The sequence below is a fragment of the Echeneis naucrates genome, chromosome 7 (genome assembly GCF_900963305.1).
Source record: "Echeneis naucrates chromosome 7, fEcheNa1.1, whole genome shotgun sequence".
Classification (NCBI taxonomy): domain Eukaryota; kingdom Metazoa; phylum Chordata; class Actinopteri; order Carangiformes; family Echeneidae; genus Echeneis; species Echeneis naucrates.
Window position 1 is genome coordinate 18304881 of NC_042517.1, and position 16160 is coordinate 18321040.

At 42.9% G+C, this 16160-nt stretch overlaps 2 protein-coding genes across 3 annotated transcripts in view; one reads left to right on the forward strand and one right to left on the reverse strand.

Moving 5' to 3' along the window:
* Positions 1-649: 649 nt before the first annotated feature.
* LOC115045681 (5-hydroxytryptamine receptor 1-like) lies at positions 650-2310 on the forward strand. Its single transcript, XM_029505468.1, has 2 exons — positions 650-1726; positions 2155-2310. Exons 1-2 carry the CDS (start codon positions 650-652, stop codon positions 2308-2310), a joined length of 1233 nt encoding a protein of 410 aa, XP_029361328.1.
* Positions 2311-5314: 3004 nt separating this feature from the next.
* The window catches only part of kcnd3 (potassium voltage-gated channel, Shal-related subfamily, member 3), an 83302-nt gene continuing 72456 nt past the window's right edge, over positions 5315-16160 (reverse strand). The window contains exons 3-6 of one of the 2 annotated variants that reach the window (XM_029506471.1): positions 11557-11651; positions 8936-9026; positions 7307-7566; positions 5315-5790 (exon numbers count right to left, since the gene is read on the reverse strand). In XM_029506471.1, coding sequence (XP_029362331.1) covers positions 5616-5790; positions 7307-7566; positions 8936-9026; positions 11557-11651 — 621 coding nt within the window. In that variant the 3' untranslated portion in view covers positions 5315-5615. Of the gene's footprint in view, positions 5791-7306; positions 7567-8935; positions 9029-11549; positions 11652-16160 lie in introns of both variants that reach the window. The other variant, XM_029506470.1, reaches the window with a different exon arrangement.

The following is a 16160-nucleotide window of genomic DNA, read 5'->3' on the forward strand; positions in this document are numbered from 1 at the left end:
AAGGCGATTTAGAGTCACTGAATGGATGCTTTTAGGCTGCAGGAAGAGGCCGGAGTACCTTAAGGGAGTATATGAATGGCACACACAAAGGCTCTGGGATTCAAACCCAGAACCTCCTTACTTTGAGGTACTAACCGCTTCATCACCGTCAAGATTTTAACATTCAAATTCTTTCAAATAGACATCAATTCATCAACAATGTCATCCAGTTCAGCTTAAATGTAGCTTTAACTTTGTGATCAGTCTTTCAATGTATTCTAATGTCTAGAGGAAAGTGGAAAGAGGAAAGGCTGTATGCGCTCTCTTCAGCAAGGTCAGACAACTCCACAAGCTCCTGATTGCAGACTAATCACTGGCTACCTAACATCCACCCAATCAGTGCTGTGCAACACAAAAGGCAAACATCCTTGAATAAATGAATTTAAACCAGAGTCCCACTTCAGCTTTTTCTTCAGAATAACAACCACCTGTAGCGTTTTTTTTTTTTTTTTTTTTTAACCAATTTAAATCATCTTAATGCATCAGAGCCAAGGTGGATGTCCTTTTATGCTCCCTTGGCCACAGCATACTGGCTATCACCTGCTTGTGCAGGATATGTGACAGTGAGATTTCGCATTTACGGCCTCAATGAGCGCAAACAGGTGAAATGATGGATACTTACACTTTTTGGAACCAAACGGCTGCGCGCAACGATACCCAGGCGGACACCGTGTTCCTCCTCTTCAACTGCACAGTCTTGACCTTAACTTTGACCTTAGGTTTACCCGGGAACTTGTGGATCTGCTGGGTAGTGTCCAGAACCAAGAGCCTGCAGACCTGCAACAACGCGCTGCTCGTCAGCTTGGCCGCCAGCGACCTGCTGAAATGCGCCGTGGACACGCCGCTGCTGCTCTCCTCCTTCCTGCGCTCCGGGCCAGGCAGCCGGGTGTCGGTGCCGGTGTGCGCCCTGCAGCAGTTCACCTACGCCCTGTGCAGCTGCGTCCAGCTGCTCACCCTGGTCAGCATCAGCGTAGAGCGCTTCCAGGCCATCGCCTTCCCTTTCCAGACCGGGAGGAGGAGGGCGAGGGTCCGCCTCTGGATCCTGTCCATCTGGGCGTGCGGCCTCGGCCTGGCCGTCATCTCTCTGACTCTTTCCAAGAAGGTGCTTCTTTACATGCTGTGTCGGCCGCACATCGGGGAGTACGGAGGGGAGGAAGACCTCCGGTATTCAGATCCGTTTGGGCCCTTCGTGCTGGTCCCGGTCTGGGGTCTGTCCCTGACTCTGATCGTTGTCCACTACGTGCGCATCTTCATGGTGGTGAGGCAGCACCGGAAAAAACTGTTCAACCGGGGAGTACAGCTGAGGACGACGGTGTCGGGCCAAGTCTGGGACTGGCTGAGCGTCCCCGCCGACCCGGCAGCAGGGACCGGTCCTCGGGACTCTTTCAGGTCTCTGCCCCCGGTGGGCTCCAGCAGCCCTCTGCCTCCCCGGCGGACCGTGCTCCTGGTGGCTGAGGCCGGCACGTCATCCACGGCAGGAGGGGGGGCTCCATCCCCTGAGGGACAACCCGAGATCGTCGGGGCAGTGTGCCTTCTGACCCCCGGGGCAAAAGAACGGGGCAAGAAACAGATTGAGGGCAAAGTGGCGCAGCGTTTTGGGTACATAATAATTGCGTTCACGCTTTTCTGGGTGCCCATGGTGGTTATTATGATAATGAATATCAACTCTTGGCAGGACACCGACAGAGTGAGTCTAGTAGGTTTTTTGTTTGTTTGTTTGTTTGTTTTTAAAAACCTGTGCATGGTAACACAGTCCTAAAACATTTGGTCTAATCTTTCAAAATAGCAAAAAAAGCAGGCAGTAATTTGTCATCTTGGTCACTCATCACTGATGACTTTAGTAACTTACCAAGAGAAATTTGTAATGATTTGCTGCTTTTCTCGTTCTTTACAATACAAACATACAAACTGAATCTCCTATGTTTTAGAACAAAATAAGCATCATGAAAATGTCTCTGACATTTTAATTTATTATTTTTTTTTTTTAGTTTTAAAAATGAACCAACAAATTACTCACTGATCAATCACAGCCACCCATCATACTGGAGCTGCTGTTTTTTGAAAGATGTTGACTGTCCTTGCACAATCACGTGCTCTGTGCTGTGTTTCCCGCAGTTGCTGAGGGAGCTGGAGACATCAGCCATGGTGCTGACTTGCATGCAAGCTGCGGTGGATCCTCTCATCTACACGTTTGTCACCAGACAGTTTCGCTCAGAACTCAGCAAGATCTTGTCCTCCTTCCCAGGATGTCCACTGAAACTGAGAGACTGAAGGTTTAGTTGTTCACATGGAGGGCATCTTCTGGGATTGAAAATACCACTGAGGCTAAATAAACCCGAGCCACTGTCTCGTGCACGTGCACACGCAAATGAAAGTGATTTATAGGCAAGAAGAGACCCCACAGGATTTATATTTGTGGCAGATATAGATGTTTTATCAGGCGTTTCACAGTCAGGACACAAGACAAGGTCATACATAATATCCAACACCTGACAAGATATGCACAGCAGTAGTCTCAACAACAACGGGTGGCATAGGAGGGCAAAGCAAAGAGTGAGAGGAAAACTGACCAAGCCCAGAAAAAAGACAATAAAACGAGAGTACATAACAGAGAGAGAGAGAGACAAACACAATCACAGACCTCTGTTTTTGTTGTTTGTAAAAAAACAAAAACAAATCCAACAACAACAACAAAAAAATAAAATAAATAAAAATACCCATAACAAACAAAATAAAATCCCTTTACACTTTGAGCGGAAATAAGCTGATTATTTAATAATAAGCTGATAATTATTGAAACTGTATTATTTTGGGAATGCTGCTGTAACAAAACACCCTGTAGTGACACAGGAAAGCAGGAACTAAATCACATTTAATCACGGTCCTTGCAACAAAAACTACAAGGTACCTCACTTCTGCCGTCACCTTTGTCAGATCCTTGTTGTAATTTTCTATAGATTCTAAATGTCAGACTTGATGCTGTGAATATGAAGTCAATGTCTCTATTCCCAGTTAGTGAAAAAGCTCTTCCTGCCAGTGCTTGTCTTTTTTTCTTTTCTTTTTTTTTTAACTCCAGGTTCATTTGCACACATTTTGACTAAACACTAATACTGGATCTAGGCAGCCATTGTCACTGTGTACAGTACTAAATTACCAGCAGGAGTATTAGCTCGCTACGTAGAATAACACACCCTGTTCCCACTCAGTCAAATATTTTTGCCTTTCTTTCAGGATCAAAGAGAACAAAGGACACAACAGAGGGGTCTAAGTGTTGCGATGCACTGATATGGTAACAATATGCTATATATTTCCACCCATATGGGCTGATGTGATGATGATATGTGTAATTGTAAGTCTTAGTACAAATGCATGTGTAAAATTGGCTGAGCTCATCAGGTATCTCCATTTTAAGATAAGTAAATACTTCCTTTAAAAAGTTAAAGATACATTTTGCCGCTAGTTTGACAGTCATTTTAAATACACTACTACCTCTACAGGAAGAGAAGAAACATCAGCTACATATGGGCAGACACAATATTGGACCGATTCTACTATTGCTTTTGAAAAATGCTCTTGGCTGACGGACAATATGCTCATATATTGGTCTATCTGTAGCCCTGTCTGTGTGCTCTTTATCGAAAGTGTATTTCATTTACGTCGCGCAGAGGTGGACCTGCTCCGACTGAAGCTGTTCTTCAGAGGTGGTCTCGTCCACCGGACCAAAAAGACAAATCTAACCATCTCTGCAGCTGTTGGAGTCAGAATGACATTCAAGATGAAAAAGGCCAGCAGAGAGAGGCATCGGCTAATAGAGAAGCAGGGCTAAAAGGTCACTGTCCGTACTTACAAAGGTCAGCTTTGATGGGATTTGATGGCGGGTGATACTAAAGTTTCAGGGTGGGCCTGTAAGTCACGAGAACAGACAGAGTCACATGGTTTTTGTTTTTTTGTTGTTTTTTTTTTTTTTTTGGGGTGGCAGAGATCTGTGGATGGCTCATCAAGTGTCCTCCGTGTCTCCGTGGTCACCGTGACAACAGTCTTCCCTGCTTTGTGTTCTCCAGAAGATAAAAGTAAATAAAATCATTTGAAACACCAAAGAGGACAAAAAGTACAAACATCAAGTTTTCCGAACCACAGAGTACACACATACTCAACAGCTTTGAGAAAAAAACCACTGCTGAGCTTCGGGGTTGGGTGGGGGGGAGGGTGTTGACAGCTATAAAGACTATCGAAAGCATACTGTTGTTCACACAGGAGGTTGGGATACAACAGGACAATAAGAGAGAGAGAGGAGTGTGAAAGAGTGAGCAAAAGCGAGAGAGAGATAGATAGAGAACGAGAGGATAGCTTCACTGGTTCTGCCAAACGATGGTGAAATATTACAAAATATTCTATTAACAATATTCACAAAGAACCTGGGCTCAGGACAGATTTGTGTCAGAAATTCTCTGCGAATGCCTTGTGCTTTTATTGGTGGTAGTTTGAATTCAAATGGTTCCTTTTTTTTTTTTTACTTTTTTTTTTTTTATTAATATTTTTTATGTCTGCGTTGAGTTATTTGAGGTCCGTTGGGCTGTAAGAGCCAAAATGAAAATAACATAGAGGGGCAGGGGGGGATTCAGAAAACTATAAAAACAAATAAATCTCATTTAACTCCAGAAAAACAGGCACATATTGTGTAAAAGGCTTGGAGCGGAGAATTTCAGACAGAAAAATGTGCCATAAACCCTTCAGAGTGGCAGCTAGTCAAATATACCGTATACTGAGCCAATGGAGACTTCCAGAAGAATTGAAACACAAGTTTTCATTCAACTTTGACGTTCACATTCTCACACACACACACACACACCCACGCACACACACAGGCACCTCCTATCCAAAACATCACAAATCTTCTATCTAGCAAAAAGTCACATACACTCATTCACAAATATGAAACTCATTGGTAAAATTGTCACATATCTACCGTATTTCACTTTTTTAAAATAATTTTTACTCAATTGGAATAATATTGGACCCAGAAAGGAATAGTGACATATTTATCATCTACAGTGAAGTAGGCCAAAATGACACTAAACAAAAAGGGCAGGGTTGAGTCAGTGTGAGAAAAAGTTTTGCGTATATGTTATTTTTTCATTTTTTCCTTTCCCTCACATCTCCAGCTAATGAAAAGTACCATAAGAGTCAAACTGAAGTGAAAAATCATAAAAAGGTGCTTTGTGCACAGTGACACTTGACTGTGGGAACTCCCTTCAGAGGCACAGTCTCACTCGCCTCCTCATTTAAAATGACTCCCTATGAATGTTTCCACTCCTTCGCACACACACACACACGCACACACACGCACACACGCCAACCACTTACATGAATATACTGTATCTAAAAGCTTTCCTCTGTCTGTACAGGGCGTCCATGTCCTTACAGTACATGACCAGCAGAGGGCAGACTCCACCATGGGTAGACCAGGACTCAGCATGCTTCCTCCTCCATCATTCCAAGTCCTCCTCTGTCCCTCAGTCTGTCTCGATGAGTCTTTATCTGTCTTTCTGTGACGTGACGTGTCTGCACCTCAGTCTTCACAGTGCGGACACCTTCACAACGTTCTGGTGGGCGGGGCCCGCGGGCAGGTGAGCATCACCCTCGGGGGTCGTCACTGGCGGTGTGGGAATGCTGATGATTGCTGTGGTGATCTGGCTGCTCTGGCAGTTCAGGGGTGCTGGTTCGTCTACACGCATGTTTAGACTGGAGCGGCTGTAGAGAGTAGGAGGAAAGCAAACTGAAGGATATTGGCATAAATGATCTGAAACATCTCATGGCAAGTTAGCAGTATACTTTTTGGACTTGGGTTTGAGACTTGCGGTTTGTATCTGTCACCAATTGTTGTGAAGGAAAAGGGAATTAATAACATTTCTCTTTCTTGACAGCTTCCTTTGAGGAGCCCTTAATCAAGGTAGTTAATCCTTTTCAGTCTGAACAAACCCCAGAAAATCCTGTGTTAAAATTAAACCGCCAGCATGACTGGGACAACACGAATTTTCCAAAAATTCCCAAAGCTTCAAGTCTGGGACTTTTAGTGCTCCACTAAACTATATTTTTGACCTGACCATCAAACCAACTGACCCAATCCAAACTGTCTCCGTGCCTGATTTGAAAAGTCTGTCCTGCATGGAGGCTGCCTCAGTTGGAAAAATGAGATAAAGAAAGAAGAGACAGGTGGAGTGTTAATGGTGTCTGCAAACAGACAGTTATCAAGGCTGCGTGGTGACAAAGTGAGCATTACCGTTCTGGCTAAAAGACCCAGTATAATAGTCATGGGTTGCCGGTGGTGCCAAGCCCACTGAACATCTCTGTGGCCCGACACAGCTTGCAGCTGCTCATAAGATGGCTCGCAGGCTTTTCAAGCAAACAACTGTGAGTCAAAGTAAACAGTAGCTGGTTGAAGTGCCTCTCAAACTCAATATATTCTCCTCTGGAGTTTGTGGACCAAACCAACAATGAAAGGGGCATAAATACTTGGCACACATGACCTGAAAAGCATCACTGATGAGATGCTCATGTTGCTCTGAGTCCTTTGGGAGCATAAGAAGGCACTATTGAGCAAACAGGTTAACCGAGAGCCCTTCAAAAGCTGATGATGGACAGTATTGTGGCTGTATACAGAGTTGGTTGGGCTTTAGTTTCAGCTTGTAACAAAAAGGTAAATGTTACTATAAATTGGAAAAATTTAATGAGCTTTCTCACTATTATGGATAACTGAAAATAAGCAAGCTGGTCAGTTGATATTGTGGGGGACAGTTTGACAGTAAATTAGAGGCCCATTGTCAGTTATTAGTCACATTATGACCAATTTGGCTAATTGTGGCTGGGGATAGAAACCCTTTATAATAGCCTGTAGCCATTAGTAGGATTCACAGAGTAGGTTCTTGCTGAAGTTTTGCAGTCCGGATTGGTAACAAGCTTCCTTAGTCCAGTTTGTATATCAGCAAAAATGAAGAAAGCATCAATAGAAAATTAATCTTCTTTCACAAACGCCTTTTGATTTGTTAAATCTGAAATCCAGACTCCAAAATAAGGTCACAAGGGTGGGGAAATGAGGCCACTACAGATATTCGCTGCATTTTTGTCAAAAAGTAACTCCTGAAAATCTGATTACACACAGCGATGCATGACAGTATTTTTCATTAAACTAATTTTAGAAGAATCCCTGCAGACACACTGAAGAATATTGAAATTTTTTGGCCATGACCTGTGGGAATCCTGATCTCACCTGGTGCTGAGGGGCTGGATGTGGATGGTGCTCAGCTCCTGCAAACCTTGTTGATGTGTGTGCGTGTGTGTCAAAGGCTGCATGTGTGTTGCGGCACTGGCGTTCGGTAAAGGGGTGTGATGCTTCTTGCTCCGGCGGGTGCAGCATGTGCCCGTCATGCCGTCTTGGCTAGACAGGGAGGGGCTTCGAGACGGGTAATTTTGCAGCCCCGCGTCTAGGTAGCTCTGCTGGTAATATTGTTCATCCACAAACTCGTGGTTCTGCAAACAAAGACAAAGAGAACAAAATCGGTCCAGGGGAGAAGACAGGGTCAGAGTCATAAAAAAAGATGTGACATTTACAACATTTATATTTATGACTATGTACTGTGAACGGCTTGATATAGACTGTCATTTTCCGCTTCAAAGCCAGGGTCAATAACTCAATGTGTGATTATTTTTTATATAGGTGTGTGTCTGTGATTGTGTGTACACGAACAACAGAAATGTGTTTTTAGTGTTTCGGAGCTTAGCTAAAAATCGAATTTCCACAATCTTAATTTCATGAAGCTTTTCCTACCAGTATTTGTATATTAACCCGGATCACATGGCTCTTCTCTGTGAACCTACTCACCGTTCAAATGAACCTAACTTCTCATCACCTCCTCAGAGATTTGCAGCATCTTTCGGCTTATTTTTCATTTTTGCGGTTCACTCTCTTTTACTAATATTTGTCTTTTATGTGGTCCACCAGTCAAAGTAAGTTCTGACATTGGTGCAGCATTTACAGTAGCGGCTAAAGAGCTGAATGATTCTCTCAGGGGTTGGCAGAGAGCAAATCAGAGCTGAAGGAGGAGGTGAAATTGGTCTTACATTAAAAACCCAGTGGACACAAACATGATTCTACAATACTAAACAAACGAGGCTTAGCAAAAGTCACACGGACTGATTCCCACCATCTATATATTCCTCCCATTCATTCTCGCTTTAATCAAATCACAAGTTGTCAAACTTTAAAATTATCTCTCTGATCAGAAGTTTCCCCTCTCTCGAGGACGTTCCCATCCTCCAGCTGCACTTCTCATCTCTTGCACCCAGTGTCTGCGCTTCAGGGGAGGATCCTTCTAATTGGAAGGACCTTGAACCTCTGATATGCTTCTATGGTGAATCACTTCTTGACAGAGCAAGTCTATTCCTTCTGTTCCCAAATAATTTTCTCTTACTCCTACTGACACTCTTTTATTTTTCTTATTAATATCCTGATGAGATTGGATGTTTCTCTGCTGCTGACGTGATAACACTATATGTGAGTGTGATGTTTGTAAAGAACTGTTGCCTCAACATATGCTCATACTGGACTTCTTGAGGTCTACTTTCACAAACACGTAGGTGCCTTGCGCTGACTTGTGCCAGGCTTAAACAGGCAGCGCACAAAGCACGTGCAAACGGATGAGCTTGCGTTGTAAGTGAGACGCAGTGAAGTGGACATCACGCTACAGTGAGTCTGCACCCAACCCTGCACATACAAACACTGTAGATCTGTACACACTGTAACAGGATTTCAGTTCCTTTCACCTAATGAGCTACAGGGAAAAAAAAAAAAAAGCAGATTTGTATGTGAGTATTTGTGTGTGTGTGTGTGTGCACTCACGGTGGTCTTCTCCAGACAGTGCAGCAGGTGATGGTGCTGGCTCTCTAATAGAGAAGTAGACTTACTTAATCGCTGCTCCTCCTCCGTGGAACTCTGTAACACACAAACACATGCAGAGAAAGACACGGACGCACAGAAAATAAGCGCTATAGTACGTTTTCTTTTAGCGCTGCACTAATCAGATGTGGGAGGTGTGCGGCTGGCTGCTGTCTCAGTACCTGATCTGAAAGGTTCATCTTGTATGGAGGTTGCTTCAGTTGGAGAGGAAGACAAAGGGAGAACAGACAGGTAGAGTTTTACTGGTGCTGATAATTGTGTGTTGAGAACTGACCACCATCGGGGCCGCAGTCATGCCAGTCAGACAGGGAACATTACTATTCTTACCCCACGTGGTATGTCTGCTATCATCAGTGGAGCCAGTGCATTGATCTGTGCTGGAAGGGAGACTTCTAGCACAACTCCCCCCTAATGGATATACAGTATATACAATTCATATAAAAAAATTCCATTGTGACATTTTGCCTCCATCTCTGTTATTTCAAAAGCTACCAACAGGCAACGCATTAATGAGTTGTTTTCCATAATCCTTATTTTTATTGCCGTGGCCTGTTTATATGTCTATTTGTGTGTGCATTTGTGCGTGAACAAGGGGGGTATTATTTCTAGTTATGTGGTGGTTTGGATATGAAACTTGCTTGCACTCGCAGTGGTGAAGTAAGTCAGAGAACAAATGGATTAGTGGTGGAGTGGATGCTCAAGGTAAAGCAAAGAAACCAGTAAAAATAAGTAAAGCAACATTTGGTCAGTAATACTCAGGAGTACATTCTATTAATACTTTTAAGTATGTGTGTTTATATAATTTTGCTAAAGCTACTTTTTTTTGCTAGGTGATTTTAATACCCTTTTACATCCAACATATAAGGAGGGTGTTTAGAAGAGCTGGAGCACAGAAAGCACAAATTTCAGATAAACACTGGCCTTAATAGCCTTAGCTTGGCAGACGTCTCTTCGGCATATTGCAATGTGGCATCATTGCTGTTGTCAGAAATACTTAAATATACAATCTTTCAATGCGTTGCATCAGTCTTTCTCGGCAGAAACTGTCATTCAGCTTTTTAAAAAAAGAAAAAACATAATAAGCCCCCAAAAAAGAACAAAACAAAAAAAAAAAAAAAGACAAAAACTACTGCCCCTATCCTGCACGCTTCACAGCACACCCAGGAGGCAAGTAAAATGCCATGTTTGGAAGATTTGTAGCAGCAATTTTTGGTTTGTTAAGCAGGAGGCTGGTGTTGTGAGCAGGGCAAGCCTCACTGCTGAGAAGGTGAACTCCTGCTCTGATGACTCGGCCTGGCCCAGTCGAGACCGCTCACCTGTGTTGGTGCCGCTTATCTGTACCTAACGCAGCAGCAAAACACAAGGTGTTTAGCCTGAGTTATTTCAGTCCATCTCTATACATGAGACCCTGCATCAGCAGTCTGGAGGCGGCTATGGCTCACCACCCAGGTGGCCACCATACTGTAGAGCAGCAACAGCTTGATCTGCCGAGTGACAAAAACACACTGTGTCACTCGGCATGACGCTGCACATGTTATTAGTAAATAGCTGCACAAAAATTACACTTCAGCTGGACGACTACAAAGATATCATTGCGTTTACTTGTACTTTCATGTAAGAGCTTATGACAAGGTAACTTGACTTTGGATCTAAAGAGTTTACACTGATTGATGCAAATGCTCAAAATACATTAAATAAAAAGAAAATGAAAGTTTCTTTCATCTGAGCAGCCAGAAAAGATGAGTGACTATTCTTGAATGTAAATGACTGTATCCATGCAAAAAAATGAAAAAGTCTTTAAGTACTGATAAATTTGTCCTTAATTACTTCTGAGCTGCGGCTGCACAGTACAGGAAAAAAAAAAAAAAGTTCTGTTATTGCGTTTTCAATGACTGAAAATTGTGACTGTGATAATGGCTTTGTATTACTAAGTTATAATGTCCCCTAATTCAAACGTTTTCATTCAATTTCACGTGAAAATTAGTTCTTTAAAGAAAGCATTGCACATGTAATATATGAAGCAAACTGTGATCAGGTTTGTCCTTTTTTTCTGTCAACCATTTGTTAACTATTTGCTAACTTCAGACAGAATCAGGAGAGATTCATAGAGCAAGAGGGTGAGGGAGGATGGAAGCACTTGTTTTTGTTTTGCACTGTGTCAGCCCCAGGCCACTATCGTGCTTTTGAACCACGACATTTTGGCAAAGCATGGAACATCCTTGAGTTGTGTTTACATTTCCTGCTGCATCGCCCGAAGCCATTTCCTCAGATGGACAGCTGGGCTCGGGGATGCTCACATTAGAAATGCTGCTCAGTGAATGTGATCACAGAGAGCTGCTCTGACGGGACACTGGCTGCATTCTAAGAACGTATAATCAAAGGACCGTCAAGCGAGGCCTGTGTCCAGCGACGTGGTTATTGCCAGCTTTAAAATCCTCAGAATTATTTTTCCGAGAATATGCAAAAGTCAGGTATCTTAGGTCACTATTTAAAAAAAAAAAAAAAAAAAAGTAATAGGAAACATTTGCTGGTTCTGTGTGGTTCAGGCTTTTCTTACCGTGAGCTCGAGAGCCTCGTTGAACAGGCCGTTACGCTTGCTGTGGAGGAAGGCATTGGAGCTTCCTGTCTTGGATATTCGTATCCTGGCCAAACGTGCTTTCTGCAGAGAGCAACAAACCATAGAGACATGTTGGCCAGTGCTGAAACCGTGCCACAGGTCAGAATGATTGGGTATCATCCTGACACATCCCACTGATTTGAGATAAAGCGTTCTTACTCGCTCAATACTTATGTTGAGGTCCTACAGATCAAATCAAACATGCTGCTGAGGCATTCACTCTCATCTTCTGTTAGAAATTCACTCTGATCCCCCTGTGATACTTATGAATGATTTATGGTGACTACATCGCAACATTTCCATTCACATTCAAATCAGTAAGAGAAGCAGCTAGGACAGGAACAGTAGAATCCTTGTATGAATTAAGCACCTAAATGTCGTTCTCGATAAAAACACTGAATTTCAATTTAGGTGTTGTGCTGCTGTGTCCACAGTTTTGGATGGCAAAACAAATCAAGGAAGTGTCAAGGCCCATATTGCTCTACATCTTTACTCATTAGCCACTGAATGCATCTTCAGAAAACACTCTGGCCTTTGGAGTGAACTCTTCATGCATCAGTAGCTTTGACACACTGTATGGACTCAACCTCAGCTTCCAGGTTTATGCACTAACTAAATCACACTGTTCGTAGTGACGGCGTGTGAATACGCATCTTGGATCACATTGGTTGGAAATGTGCGTCTCTGTAAATCTCTTACTGTGCCTTTACTGGATAACCTAATTTGGCCCACCATTTTTTCTGTCTAAGTCAGGAGCTTCTGTCGCTTTGCTTTCTGCATTTTAAAAATAGAGGGATGGATTCATTGAAGGGAAATGGTAAGAAGGATAATGTGTGCTGCATAACTGAGGAGAGACGCTCATGCACTACTGAGGGGGGGGGGGGGGGTAATTGGGTGTAAGTATGTGTGTTTGCATATCTCCGTGTGTGTTAAGACTTGCAGGCCTCATCTTCATAGGTAATTTAGAAAACATATACTCCATATACTCATGAACCATATGGAGAGCCAGCAGAAACATCTCACCTCAAGCTGAATTTCACTTCTGCATATTGACCTGCAGGTATCTCATGCTGTGATTAAGCTATCTAAAGAGAGGCCAGTGAGACAAACAGGAGTGGGTGTCACACACACACACACACACAAACTGACTAAACTTTACTGAAGCATCTACAGTACTGTATAGTATAAAACCAAATTCTTCCAAATTTCACTTCCTATTTTCATGCATCTTTTTGCGTCAACGCCCCCTCGCTATCTCCCCTTGACAGGTTCCTCTTGGTCTCTTTGTGCCCCCACACTCCAACACCTATGTATAGTTGTGCTGGCGTAGAACTCCCATAGGCCTTTGGGATAACCCCTTCTTTGTGTTTTGGCATTATACTCAGCTGATAGATTTGTCTCTCTGGGGTCACCATGCAAACAGGAGCCAGTGGCTGTGACGATGGTTGCCAGGCAGCGCAGGGATAATGGAAAAGGATGTTAAGAACATGTCCTGCTAGATTGAATCTAGTTCTGCAGCTCCCTGATAGATTCCCAGAACCTTTGGGACCCGGCTGCCTGTGTTTGAGGCCCATCATGACTTTAAAGTGGAGCCACAGCACACAGATTGAGCCAGTTTCATTAACAGACCATATCATGCTACGTGGTGTTGACATACACAGAGACAACACAGAATAAAAACGAAAACGCTCTTACATAACAAATAAAATCTGGAAAGCATTTGAGTGCTGTTTTCACTTACACAGAATACAGCGAAGGTAATGGGTGCTCAGGAAGCTGCCTTATGATTGACCAATCAATACACAATGGACAGGAAATTCTGTCTCATAGAAATATTCTATTCCCTCCGAATGAAATCACAAGTGCTTTTAATATGCTGTATTGTTCAAAGAAAACTGTCTTTTGTAAATGTCAAAAATACTCTTCTGTTCTCAGCGGCTCAATGAGCTAAGTCATGTTTATAAGTTAGAAAATAAGAAGGAAGCGAATTATATTGTTGTCTGTGGCTCTGTGTTAGTCAGTTTAGCTTTCTCCCTTACTGATATATGCAAATATGGTTTAAAACAAAGCAAAAGCAAGTCCTCCATCTGTTTAGGGAAAGAACTAACCAAGAAATGTAGGCTTTGGAAATCCTTTTAAATGAAATATGTGATTTACTGAGCACAGGTGCATGCTTTCATGGGCAAAGAATAAGGACCTCACAGCCACCTTGTCATTTGATGCGTGATATCCCTGCTTGAGTCTGCAGATGTTTTCACTTTCACAGATACACACACGGAGGCCTAAAACTGATCGAGTCACTTTTTTTCTCCTCTTTGTTTCTTTTCTTCTTGCCAAAGAGCCACAATTTAGGATCAATCACACTTTAAAGATTATAGCTATAGGAAGCAAGCCAGCACAAATGTTTCATTTTAACACCACATGCTGCCAGCTGGGGGATCTTAACTGGCATATCCTCAAATACTTCTGAAAATGCTACATATCCACTTAGCTCCAATGCCATACTCCGCTGAGCATTGCCAGGAAGTTTTATTAGAAGTTCTTTTTTTTTTTTTTTTACTTGAAAGTAAAAGTTAAAAAATTCATGGCACCTTGTGAATTCCTGCTTTGTTCCACTCCCTGTGAAAGATTTGGCTGAGTGAAAAAGTGGAGCAATCGAGCTATGAGACTAGATTAGGCTCTGCCTTAGGCCTGCCCTGCAACTGTACAAGTGAAAGAGGAGACCATCTGATGAGAAAGCACACTCTCGTACACGCACACACAAAAAGCCGTAGAAGGGCTTAATTTTGTTTTGCAGCTGCCACTCATCTTAAGAGTTGCATTTATACATGTTGACATCCCTGCCACAAGGAACTAAGTCAGTTACTTTCTCCTAGGTGCACACATGCACACATGCACGCACGCACGCACGCACGCACGCACGCACGCACGCACGCACGCACGCACATACACACACACACACACACAAAGATAAAGAGTGAGAGCCAGACGGTGACACAAAGAAGAGAGCCTTAGAGAAAAGAGACAAGAAGGAGATAAGACATTGGGGAAAAATTTGACTCTTAAAAAATCCATGCGAGTCAGAGAAGTCAGGAAAGTGTGAACGATGGGAAGAATTGACTTGGAGGAAACCAAGTCCTCTGACACGTCTGGTCCCAGTTATGAGCCTCTGTACTACAGACAGCTTAACCTTAGACTAACACCACTCAGAGACAAAATACCTTTGCTAAGCCTGGATTACCTCCTCTTTGTAAAGAAAAGTGCAGCGCTGCTCTCAAGCTGCTGTGATACAGAGTTTTATTTATTTGTTTTCTTTTTTCTATTTATTTTTATGATGGTCATAATTCATAGCACATCTCTTGACTCCTCTCGGTGAAGTGCCCCATCAACATTCCTACATCTCTCAGTTTAGTCGCTCTTGCAATGTACAGACGACTGTATTGATCATCCATAAGACAAAAACACTCAATCGTTAAAGCCAGAAGTCATCTTCACCTTTTAACTTCAGCCTTCTGTAGAACAAGCTAGAAAATAGTTAGAAGATTTAGAAGCGAGTTGTAGTTGACGAAAAGTTGTTTTGTTTTGTTTCTTCCATGTCAGCCCCAAGCTCATGAACTGCATCAGATAGTAAATTTATTATTCACTAAGTTTCAGAAGAGCAACCGATACAACCCAAAAAAGATTTTCAGTCAAAGTAAGAAAAATACAAGATGGCAAAGTAAAGATGGTACATTATCCCCTCCCCCACAGAGGCAGGAACAATAATGGAAACCACACAGTGAGAGATACTGTGTGTACAGATTCTGCAGCTCTACAGCTTTAATGTCAAAGCCAAACAAACCTTTGCAGCTTGTACAACATATTGGTGAGCGGTTCACACAATGCTCTTTTGTTTAATTAAAGAGGGAAAAAAAAGACAGCTGCAGATAATCAATGTTTAATTGAAATTTGTGACTGCACTTTACAGTGTCACATATGGAGGTAAAAACAAAACTCAATAAAGTCTCAGTTATTGCCTCTTTTTCAGCAAAACACATCTGCACCAAAAAGCATAGTGGTCAGCGCTGAAGGTTGTGGGTTCGGTTCCCAGCCTCGGGCCTTTCTGTGCGGAGTTTCCATGTTCTCCCCGTGCCTGTGTGGCTTTTTCTTCTGGGTACTCTGGTTTCCTCCCACCGTCCATCATGTGTGGGTTAACTGACTTTAAATTGCCTGTGAGTGTGAGTGGTTGTTCATCTCTGTCTGTCTCTGTGATGGACTGGTGACCTGTCCAAGGTGTATCCCGCCCTCACCCAATGTAAACTGGGATTGGCTACAGCAACGCCCCTGACCCGGAAACGGAGTAGTAGAGTAGTAAGTAGTAGAAGATGGATGAATGAATTAATTTTAATATATGGAACATGAAGCCTGTGGTGTCAACACTGAGTCCAGCTTTAAGGACTTTCACAGAACCAGAGCAACAAATCAGTCCTGCTCATTTGCAGTCCTGCCAACTATCTAATCCTTCTGTATCGCTCACCCTTTGTGATTCTCCATTTAAATCTTGCCCTCTTC